This window comes from Anas platyrhynchos, chromosome Z, assembly GCF_047663525.1.
Source record: "Anas platyrhynchos isolate ZD024472 breed Pekin duck chromosome Z, IASCAAS_PekinDuck_T2T, whole genome shotgun sequence".
NCBI lineage: Eukaryota > Metazoa > Chordata > Aves > Anseriformes > Anatidae > Anas > Anas platyrhynchos.
This window is the reverse complement of record NC_092621.1, coordinates 35,136,150-35,148,583: the sequence shown is the minus strand read 5'-3', so window position 1 is coordinate 35,148,583 and position 12,434 is coordinate 35,136,150. Positions and strand designations below refer to the sequence as shown.

The window sequence follows — 12,434 nt, the reverse complement described above, 5'->3', positions numbered from 1 at the left end:
CCTCGCCAATTCTTGTCATTAAGGAGACTTTCAAAACAGACCAAAAGAAAAAAAAAATAAAAAAACACTTAAAGCTTAAATCTCTTTCTTGAGCACATGAAAGCAAAATACTACCAGTGGAAATGTAATGTTTAAATGTAGTGAATGCATTGCGTCCATCTACAGTATTCATGGTATTAACTCTGCCACTACACTGAAAAGCTGAAGTATTGGAAACCACCTAATTACCCAAACATTTACCTCTCTGCAGGTGTAAATACATGGGCCTAATAAGCTTTCCCACTGTGAAAGCAGTTACTTAAATTATATTAAAATATTAAAAACTATTTAATGAGCTTTTTTCCCCTAAAGTAAATTGACTGTGTGCCTTAACCTGCTTCAGGCAAAGGAAGTTTCAAACATATTGGTTTTGAAACTAGCCATTATTTCCCATGTTGCAAAAATGGCAATTTTATTTCCCAACAGCAAATGAAACTGTCAGGAAAATTTAGATGCAATAAAATTGGGTGGTTAAACCAACATGCTGGATTTGGAATAAAACTGAATTAAAGGAATTAAAATTAAGCATTATGTCAGTCAAACTTTATAAGAACTATTTTAAACAGGGTTTAGGGTTTTATTTTTGCAAAAGTTAGGCTTTGGACTTGGTGAAGTCCAGCCATAACTACCCATTTTATGTCCATCAACAGTGTCACATTTGAAATTTGCACAATGAAAAATATTTTGCATAAAATGTGTTGCTTCTGGCAACATTTCTGCCTAAATAAAAAGTTGTCAGGCAGTGTGTGACTTTAGTGGTACAGAGTTTTAAAATGGTGGCTTCAGTCCAAGGCTAGCTAATAACGGCTGACATGCACTGGAATCTTGAGGCCTAAATCAACATTGTTTTCACAGCTGTAATTAAGCCACCTAATCAGAAGCACATTTTGACGGGACAGTTTCTGGAAGCCAGACATTACAATTTCTTATGCCTGGAGCGCAGTGGCTCATGAGAGGTCCTCATTTAATTTCAGGTTTAAAAAAAAAAAAAAAAAAAAAAAAAAAGGCTGTAAAATGAAAAGACTATAAAAAAAGCAGTGTACGACTGTTGAAATGAAGCAGGCCTATGTGTTCATGCCTTGACCAACCCCGTATCCCACCCTCCTTCGGCTCTCTGCCGAGTCCCCAGCTCTCAAGTGGCAGCTGCACACAGTGAGATTAAGGGCTTCTGCCAAAGTCAACAGATGAGCTGGTCTGAACTGGCTCTCTGTGTGTTCTGATTGTAAATTGTGCTGGTGATGATTAGAGAACTCTAACACAGGATGTCGACTCTTAAAACTGTCCAGAGAAAATAATTTTTTTTTTTTTTTAAGTTCAGGAAATTTTTTTAAACTTCTTTTGTGGGTTGGTACATAGTGTTGTGTCTATAACTTTCAGATGATTCAAATGCGAATTCACACAAATGAAGTGACTATGTTATTAAAAAAAATACACCCTTAGATGCTCACAGCAGGATCCTTCATTTAGGGATGTTTATACAATAGTGTTGCTGCTGAATGCAATTCTCGAACTAGTGTACTAGTGCAGTTCTTGTGTTTCTACCACCTGCCAGTGGAAGATACCCCTAAAATTCAGAGTATCAACTTCTTGTATTGTATGACTGTTGCTTCAGCATGTTGTCATACTTGAAATGGCTAAATTGTCTTGCTCATTTTCTGGAGCACAGCTACATTAGTAACTTTAACATAAACTTTCAACCCCAGAGGCCATTGTAAAACTATCAATATGAAGGCACCAGTCACTGGGGTCTGATTACATTTAGTTCTGCATTTTAATTACATATGGATTCTATTAACTGAACCTTTTGCCTTATAGGCAACATTTTAATCAAATTACTATAATTTTCAAATATGTTACAATAGTCTGACAAGTTAAAAGTTCACATACCTAGAATATTGAGTATCAAAAAACTTTTGCATAGAAAAGGAAGTATTCTTTACCAAACAGCAAACGTGTTGTTGGATTGCTGTAACTCTTTTTGAACACCTTGCCCCAAGTCACAGAATGTGATTTATAATATTGGTTTCATATTATTATATTTTTATTTGTACTACATAATAAGCAAATAGTTTAAACTATATGATTTATACCGCTCGGTTACAACTACGACTTATGTAAGCAATACCACATAACAAGGTGAGCATTTATACCAGGATACCTGCATTCCTTGGCTATGCAGTTAAGTTGGCAACTGATGGTCAGTTGCTTACAGTCAGGTAAGAAATTCAAATACTCCAGTAAAAAAATGAGTCCCTGGTAGATACTACTGCTTTCCAGATTTATCCTGATAAAAGACATCAAGCTTAGTAAATAGAATAGGTTTTTATTATTATTATTATTTGCTTATTCTGGTATTTCTGCATATTCATGTCTATTATTATTTCAATAGTGGAGAAATTCTCCTTAAAGGGCTGCTGTATTTTCCTTTACTTCTACCACTTTAAGAATATTTGTATGTTTCACAATAAATAAACCATGCACTGGTAATTAACAGTACTGAGCAAAATTACTGTTATTTGAGGTCTACCTCTTACTGAATTCTGCCCTGGATTATTGCCAAGAAAATGCTACAAGACAAAGGTAACAATGAAAATATTAAATTTTAAAAGTCTGCTTAATTCTTTGCATGGAAAATTAAAAGCTAGTGTCTTCAAATCTTTTACAAAACCAGTTCGATTCCAAATCTTTTAAAAAATCTTTTTGGTTGAACTGTGCATCAGGCTAGCATGAAGTAGTGGAAAAGCCAAGCAAAGTTTTCATCCAGAACCTATCTGCTTCTTGCAACATCTGGGAAGAATTCCCCCAGCTACATCAGTCATTCCATGTTCTAACACAAGAGATATGGCTCTGGCCCATGAAAGACTTTCTCTGACATTTAACACTACACTGATGGAGTTCAAGACTTTCTCCTCTGCAGCAAGTGAAAAGGCAGTGGTCTATTTCTTCCTCTCCAGTTCCTTTCTCATAATTCTAAATGTAAGATGTTGCATCCCTGTTAGAGGCAGGTCCCAGCCTTGAAATGCTGATTGAACCAGTGACATGGAAACAAAGGGTATGGGGAAGGACATGCACTGACCAGACCAGTCTGGCTAAGTAGGAAGAGAGTGTCAGTGGTGTAGTTAACTGGTAAGTCTGAGTTTCAAGCATTTATTTTCTCTCTCCCTCCCATCAAAAAGATGCAAGTAGGTCATGAGAAACGAGAGCTGACTGCTTTGAGTATGAAGTATACTTTCTGCTTAATCCTGTTTTCAATAAAATATATAAAATATACATATTCTCACATGTAGGTTCATTGTGGTTGCTTCTCTCACTGTACCGAAACTTGTAATCCTTACATTCGCAGTACTTTACAAGATAAAATTTACTAGGAATTTTCAGACAAAAGACAGACAAAGACACAACTGTGGGGGGAAAAAAAAAGGAAGGATGATGCAAAGCCACATAAAGCAATGAGTGATTTGATTTTCAACCCGAGTTAGGAGAAACATCCAAAGACAACAGTTATTTTCATGGCTCATTGCATGAGAACTCTGCTCTTCTTACAGACTTTCTCTACATCTGAAACTTGCCTTCTCTACCTTTACAATTGAAGTTATCCTTTTGACTCCCCAAATTTAATTTTATCCAGAACAGCACAGAAAGCATTCTTCATCAGCTTTGTAGGTTACTATCTTTTCCCCTTCATTCATTTATTTTCTATCCTTTGATTCTGATGTGAAAGCCAAAAAAAAAAAAAAAAAAAAAAAAGTCACTAACTAGATCATCTGCATGCTTCTGGGTGACTATTAAATATAGTGCCCCATTTCCCTCCTATGCTGATTTACCCTACACACACATGCCACCGAGTGGAATGGGCCACAAAGTACACTCAGGATCAGAGAGACACCTGACTGCTTGGATTAGCGTTACAAGGGCTTCTTTCGTTTGCCAAAACTGATGGCAGAATATTTCACATCCTTAAAACTCTGACAGTAGTACTGGCACCGGGCACAAAATCTCAGGGCTGAAAGCCACGAGAACACCTTCTGGAGCACAATTATATTGGACTGAATTCTGTCACTTCCTGATACATGTCAGGAACTGGAAAATACAGTGTCACTGCACCCACTCCCCACAGCACTGCTTGTAGCAACACATTCCCTTAGCCATGGACTCATGCTTGCCATGTGATTAACGTGATGCCACATTTTTCCTCACAGCACCCACAAAATAATTGCTTATGACTATACTACTGTACAGTACTGCACTTAAAAGCTCCCCGTTCAAAGCCTACTTGCTACTACAACTCTGAATGAAAGTGCAAGCATAGTAAAAAGTTCAGGCATTTGAAAAAGTAAAATGGATCAAAGGAGTAGAGTCCAGTTCTGTGAAAATATTGGCAAGTGTTCCCTTAATAGGAAACCCATAAGCACAGTCCAGTTTGTGATGTTTACATTACTAACTGTTGCTGAACAAAAAATAAGCAGGAAAAAAATAAGGAATATTGTAACATTTTAGCTGGTATCTTCTCTCCTTATATGTACAGTTCCTACTTGTGAAGAACTTCCACTAAGACCACCTTACAAGAACACTAAGCTTTCCTAAGGCAAGTTGTAAGAGGGCATAAGGGCATAGACACATAAAGGGAAGGCCACTGAGAAGTTTATAACTGGAAAAGAGTTTCTTAAAGTTCATGGAGAAAATGGCAGTGCCAGTCCTGTACTGAACTGAGTGCTCAATGAAATTCTCCATCTTATTTCATGCTAGAGGCTGACTGCTGGCTTCTCTGTTCTTCCTCTGGAGCCTAAATCCTCATAGACAAGTGTATATATATGGCCATACCAATGTCACATTATTAGCTGAACTATTATTACTATTATTACTAGCTCTACCAATTATAGATACGGCCCTAAATGTGGTATGCAGCAAGTTACAGAGGACAGAATTGTGACTGCAGCAGTTGCACTTCAGAAAAAGTAAATTTAAAAACATAAGGAAATACAGAAAACTGAAACTTATGGTTGCAAAGACTTTTACAATGTGTTAATGGTTTGATAACAGAAATACAGGAAAAAAAAGACATTTTAGAAATGTAGGGGAAGTTGCATAAGCATTTGGTAGTGGAAAAAAGCAGAAAAGTAATTAAAAAAGAAAAAACAAAAAGAGAGAGAAAACAGATACAGAAACAGGGAACAACAGGAAAAAAAGGTTTAGCTATAAAAATAATGGTCTATATTTTAGCCATACTGAATTTTAAAGAGTTGCAAGAATGAAATCTGCACGGGGCCTTCATCTGCACAGAGGAAGAATCAGCGGAGATGAGTACAACAGACAGGTGGACTCTAACAAAGAGCACACATATATTCTGCTCTTGACATCCTTTCACGCCACATCCTCTTTTCTGTAAACTGTGTTTCCAGCATTTATTTCACCTCTGTCCATCATAATCATATCCCTTTATATTTCTCTCTGTTGGCATTAGCATGAGCACACATAACAACCTCAGAATCTAAAATTTATTGACTAGAAGGAAAGTGGTTGGCCTGGAACTAGACTGGAGGATGGAGATGTCAATTCAAACACTTAGAATAAGACAAAAAGTCAGAATCACTGATGTTGCCTTATTGAATCAGATTTGTTCAATTATTAGCAGGAGGAAAAAAAAAAAAAGAAAAAAAAAAAAAAGCAACAGAAGAGAAGTGGTGTGAATAGAAAGAAAGATGATGCAGTTAGAAAATTTCAATACAAAAAAGTCAATTCGGAAGGCAACACCTTCTCAACATGCAAAAGACACTGCTGATAAATGGCCCAAACTTGCAACAGACAGCTGGGAGGTCATATAATGTTATACAACCAGTGTATAAGACACCAAGAGACAGTCATGACACAGTGATATAAAAATTGGTCTTTTAAGCTAGGTGCCCACTCACTTGGCATGCACCTGAAAAACTTTTCAAAAATTTGATTCAGCACTGAGCAATAGCTCACTGTTCTAGGAACACAGGCATATGTCAGAAGAAGTTCTGCAAAATAAAATACAGCCTAAACCGATTAAGACACCACATCCACTTGCTGTGTTTCTTACATGAAAAAGTTTTGTTTGCATTGTTATTTGAATTGGGTATGTGATTAAACAATGATTGAAAACAACTAAGTGTGTTATAATTATGAAACCCAACAGATGGCTGAGAAAAGGCATTATTCTGTTTCACTGAAAATAATCAACCAAAAAGTCAGCTGTACTTTAATACAAAAGGAAACTTAGTGCAAACTTCCTCAAAATCAGAATTGGAGCTTGTCATCTGAATCTTAAAAATATAAGCCATGCTGGAAAGCCGTGGTGCCTGAAGTTACTAAAACTCATGTTTCATGCAATGTTTGTGAATATTAGGAACAAATTTTACAGAAAATACAAATATTAAACAATGCCCTATAAACACATATAATTCTTTTCAAAGAAGTTTGAGAAACTATCATTCTGATTTTTTTTTCCCCTTTACATACAAATTTTAGAACACTTTCGATTAACACTTATGCTGAACCTTGTCTCTAGAACTGTTTGTCTCCTCAGCGGGTTGTATAGAAGGGCCCACAGACAGTACTAAACTACAAACAGTATCATCTGTACATTGATACTGTAGGCAGACACCAATTACTTATGAAAAGATTACATTTAATCACAGGCATCATAGAGCTGGGGGGGGAGGCAGTTTGTTTGTTTTCACTGTAACAAATCAAGCCACTGCATAGACCTCCATAGACAGGACTAGTAGAATCTTTGCTAAAAGCTCTCTCAATCCAAATGAAAGCAAACCTCGCTGCAGCAAGTTTGGCACACTTCCCAATCCTTACTATACAAGTGGTCATCTTGATTTAAACAACAAAAACAATCATAACAAGCAAAGGAGCAACCCAATTACACTGGGCACAGGCTCAGCAGGACACATGTAAACCTAGTAGAAACATAAAGAAAGGCTGGTTGGAGGAGAAATGAAGCAATTTCCATGAAGCAATTTCATTGAGTTTTCAGAAAGGTTGCACAGCCACAAATAAAACAATGCTTTCATTCAACAATTATTATCTCAAGATCTTAAAAGTGAAATTCAGCACTGATGAATATATTTTCTATTTGTGCTAATTTTGTATCGTGTTGATTTAATTTAGAAGCATCATAATAAATTAATGCAATTATTTTGGAAACAACAAAAGTGATAGTCACAATCTTTGGATATATATTTGCTGAGGTGTCTGTGCCATTTGCTTTGACTGCTCTCTTCTTCAGGATTTTATGTTTCAAACAGAAAATCGAACAATCCTGATTTTCCTTATGGTCCTTTGCTTCACAAGAATAAAAGATGAGGAGGATGAGGAGAACAACAACAACAAAACAAAACAAAACAAAACAAAAAGAAAAAAAATAGGCAAAAAAAAAAAAAAAAGCTCACCTCCTAAAGCTTTCTCCTTAATCCTGTGTGCAAAAGTGAAGAAAGATGGAGAATAAATCTATCAAGTGTCTGCAAGTTGCACAACTTAAACAGTCTCATTCTAGACATACTTGACTATATATCTTTGATAGTTAATGTGTCTGGCCCGTGTGACAAATACATCTGCATTCAACAATCCCCTAAAGACACTTCTCAGATCTGAAGAATCACATTATTAGCCTTAAACAAGTTCAAGTGTCTTTGTGGACAACAAGATTTTAGACAAGAAATGATCTCTAAAATTGGATTTTAACCTTATAATGGGATCACAGTGTTTTCCTTTAGTGAGATGCCTTTTCATCACCATCTACAAAAAAAAAAAAAAATCATGCATCCTAATTAACACTGTCTTTACACGCATAATTAATAACAGTTTCTTTTCATAAGCTGCTGTATCTTTGGATGGTTAAATTCCTCAGGTCCAAAATTCAACTGGTTGTTGTACTGCCAAAGACAGAAATCACAATGTGTACTTTTCCAGTGACAGCAACAAAGAGCAGGTTCTCCCAGAAGATACGGTAGTAACGTTAATCCTTGTGTTAACTTTTATCACCCCTTCTCCTCTGAAAAAGTCTCAAGAGGTTTCTCTTGCCACTGCAGAAACTGTACAGCATGAAGGGAGATGCTCAGGAACTACATCCAAACGACAAAAATTAGTTGAAAAGCAGACTTACCAATTGTAAGTTCTCACTTTCATGAAGACAAGCTGTTTGGAGCTCGGACTTTAGCACTGCAGTGTGAAGCTGATGAGATGTTGTTTTTCTCACTAACATGTCAACTCTGGACCTTGCAAGTTGGTAGACATCCACAAAACTTTTAATCATGGCCTTTAAAAAGTAAAATAAATAATCAGTGCCAGGCAGGATATACTTTAATGCCAAATAGCATATGCCCAAATTCATTACACAAGAGCTAACTTTTATTAATCAAAGAAATCAAACAAAAGGTTAGAAGGCAAGCTAAATTTCAGTCTCAGGGCAAACATTTAAAAGTCTTAAATGGGTCTTTGTTTTCCTTCTGTTATCTTAAACATTAATAGCATTAAAGAAAATTGCTGTGCACCCTAACTAGAAGGTGTTGATGAACTATTTTCAAACATGCCATGAGCAGCTGATATTACTTTTCACTCTCTGTACGTGTAAGACAGTGCAAGTTCAATTTCTTTTCACAAAGAATCAGTACAGTGTTTCCGCTTAAAGTTCATATCTTCTCCAAAGAATCACTACACAGCTTAGGTTAATGTTCATACTATCAAAACGACTTGAGTTACTAATCCTCCCACTCCACGTTTAAAAAAAAATTAATTTTGAAGAAACAAAAGAAACAGAGTAAACCTACAGAACCCTGGAAGTAAATAATCTGATTACAATATAGCTGGGAAAATACAATTGTTTTCATGTATATAGTAGAAGAATGTCCCAACCGTGTAATATTGATCAGATTGATAATAAAGTTAGCAGCACAAGAGAGTACAAATGATTTGGCAGTATTGGTAACTTTATATTTACCCTAAATAGTATAACACTGTTGAGATTATTGGACTTCCTTACAACTGGTTAATCACATTTTATAGGTTACAGTTTTCCCTTCTGAAATGACCTGTAGCAAGTTTCTACTGTATGAACATATTACGGATAATATGAAATTGGTCTTTTGAATGTAATTCTGTGGTATAGGCAAAAATAAACTTAGTACCACAAACAGGCATTCACAAAGATTTTTACTATTTTCCTTTCTTTGTTTTCAAACATGCTACTGCTTTTGAGAAAAAAAAGTTGATGCATCTGGAGTCAAACACATTTTTTCATTGTTAAATGTAGAAAACAGTGGTAAATTAATACCATCATATCTTTTCTCATCAGAAAGAATATCCAAAATATTTTCCATTCCACCGTGCTAGTCCTAGAAGTAGATTGACATAGTTTTATAAATCTGCCTCTGTGAGCTCTGATTCTGATTTTAAGGTTATTTCATTTACATTCTACTTCACGAAAATGCTGCAGCCCTTGACAAACAATACCAAACAACAATGTGAATACAACTTACACTCCATACAAAACTGCATGAGAGCCTTCATATAGCAACAACTGTCCATATGTTAAAAATCAGATACGAAGAAATATCTCCATGGAGTGGGCCTGCGACTCATAAGCAAGGAGTATAACAATATGTCACAAGAAGCTGTGTCTCACAGGAAAAAAAAAATTTTGTGTGTTCCTTTGATTACTTCCCACATGATACTTAAAGGTATCACTAAGTTAGAATGCACAAAGAGGATTCCTTCCACCCCCACTACCTCAAAGTTAGTGAAGCCACTAATCTACATAGCCCTACATTTCCAAATGTAGCCCATATATAATCCAAATCCAAATTCAAAATCCGAAATCAAAATCAAAAATCAAAGCCAAATCCAGCCCATACATAACCTTACATTTCCAAAGCCACTATAAGCCCATTCAGTTATCTGAAACAGCAGTATCATTTCCTTCATAGCTGAAATTCAGCTTTTTTTTTTTTTGTCTTGTCTAAAAAGTCCAAAAATCAATGGAATCAATGTAGAGAAAACATATTAATTCTCCAGCTTTTATTTTCAGGTATAGCAAACTTTTTTCTAAAACATCTAGATTTTTTTAGCCCAGAAGGAAGCAATTTCTCAGTTATTTACAATTCTTTAGCAATGTGCAAAGTAGCACTTTTGCACCATAGGTATGCATTCTTTTCTGCATATTCCAGCACCCTAGCAAAGCATCAGGGTCAGCTTGGATTTCTCTCACGCAGGGTCAGGTTAGGGAAAACAATGTTTTGGGGTCTTCCAGTGGGTGACATGAAATCCTTGAGAATGAGTGCGCAGAACAGTTGTTTTAAATGCCATGGGAAGGAAAATACATTGGGTTTTTAGATGTGCCATTGGAAGGCGTTCATTTATGTATGATTTTCTATAGCTCATGTCAGTTGCACATTGAGTCACAAACCTGTTTTCCACAGTAAAAGTTTCACTTACTAGGAAACTCGATACACATGGAATGGGGATAGAGTCTGGTCACTGACATATTATAAGATCTATCAAATAATTATTAAACAAGTTCGTGAAGGAGTCTAACAGCTTAATTTAGATTCCTGTTTTTGGCTTACAGATACAAATATATCTGCAGTTCTGGAAATTGTTCAACAACCAACAATACCTGTTAATAGAATTTCAGAGAAGGGTCATCTTGCTCTGCAGAATTCTGTTGCTCTCCTGCTAAGGAGTGCTTTCTTTTGTTAAGTATACATAGCAATAAGATGTAAGATACTCAGCAATCCTCCTGATCAGTTTTTAAAAGAACAAAACTTGACATGTATACATATCTGCAGGATCTGCACTTAAGCGAGCACTTCCTGTTTTGAATGTATTGGCAATACTGAGACATGCAAACTGGGAACAGAACATCTGAAACAATAAAAATTTGCCTTCTATTACAAATATAAACATTTTTAAAATATACATCAGAACATGACTTCTATTCAGAGAAGTCAGATGAAGTGATCCCTGAACATTACTTTTAAAGTTAACAACTTTTCAGATAGATGAGTAGTGGAGAGAAGACTTAACCAAGGAGGGCATGGTAATTCTGAGGCTGGATAATATGAATTTTAAACATTACTGACTCTAGGTGGGCCTGCCTAAACAGGAGGGTTAGACCAGATGACCCCTTCCAACCTTAGCAGTCCTGTGATTCTGTGATTATGAAGTCATTCTAAGGATGGAACAGAGGATACAAGTTAACAGTGGTTAAAATTACTTAAGTTTTTACAATTTTAACAGCAATAATTATAATGAATTACTCTTCATTAATCAAAGAAAAAGAAGCAGTCAGCTGAACTTGGTTTTTACAGTGACCTTTCACTCCACCCCATGTTTTATGTTGTAAAAGACTTCACTATTACATAAAGTTCTACATCATATGCTACTGAAATAGGCGAAGCAAGTCGTAATGGTAGAAGTGCTTTCAGTGTCAGAATTGTAGTGCTCCAATACTAAGTCAGGACTTCCCTAAAAAAAAAAAAAAAAAAAGCATGACTTTACCAGGTAACTGACTGCAACTCACAGGATAAAAATGTATTCCTAAGGTTGGCATGGAGTACCTACAGCGCAAACTGGACAGACGTACATCCGTGGACCCTGGTGCACCCGCGAGTGCTGGGGGAGCTAGTAGATGTCATTGTGAAGCCACTCTATAATCTCTGTTCAGTCATGATGATTGGAAGAAACACATGAATATTAATGGCAAGCAAATGCCTCTCCAGTCTTTAAGAAGGGTAGGAAGAAGGACTGAGAGAACTACAGGATGGTCATCCTTGTCTCAGTCCCTGGGTAGGTGATGGAATACCTAATCCTGGAAACCATTTCCAGGTACATGAAGGACAAGAAAATCATCAGGAGTAGTCAGCATGAGTTCACCAATGGGAAGTCATGCTTGACCAACCCATTAAGTTTCTACAGTAAAATGACCAGCCTGACGGATCAGAGAAGAGCAGTAGATATTGTTTATGTGGACTACAGTAAAGCCTTTGACATGGTCCCCTGTAAGATCCTCATGTACAAGCTGTTGATGTATGGGCTGGGTGGGCAGACAGTGACCTGAAAACTGGTTGAATGGCAGAGCCCAGAGGGCAGTGATCAGTGGTGCAAAGTTTTCTTGGAAAGCCAGTAACTAGAGGTTTACCCCACAGTGGGTCCAGTCCTATTTAACATCTTAATTAATGGTCAGGATGATGAGGAAATAATGTACCCTCAATAACTTATGACACAAAACTTGGAGGAGTGTCAAATAGATCAGAGGGGCATGCTGCCATCCAGAGGGACTTCAACATGATGTAGAAATGAGCTGAAATGAACTTCATGATGTGTTAGAAGGCAAAGTGAGAAGTCCTGAATGGGGGGAGGAAAAA

At 36.5% G+C, this 12,434-nt stretch overlaps 1 protein-coding gene across 12 annotated transcripts in view; it reads right to left on the bottom strand.

Annotated features, from left to right (window-relative positions):
• Positions 1–12,434, bottom strand: part of CCDC171 (coiled-coil domain containing 171) — a 177,926-nt gene that overhangs the window by 16,661 nt on the left and 148,831 nt on the right. For 9 of the 12 annotated variants that reach the window (XR_005261634.2, XR_005261635.2, XR_005261633.2 and 6 more), the window contains one exon: positions 8,177–8,329. Coding sequence is in view for 5 of the 12 variants with exons in the window: in XM_038170423.2 (XP_038026351.2) it covers positions 8,177–8,329 (153 nt within the window). In the remaining 7 variants the exon portion in view is untranslated. Of the gene's footprint in view, positions 1–7,463; positions 7,487–7,756; positions 7,810–8,176; positions 8,330–12,434 lie in introns of all 12 variants that reach the window. The other 3 variants (XM_072030879.1, XM_027446177.3, XM_038170424.2) reach the window with 2 other exon arrangements.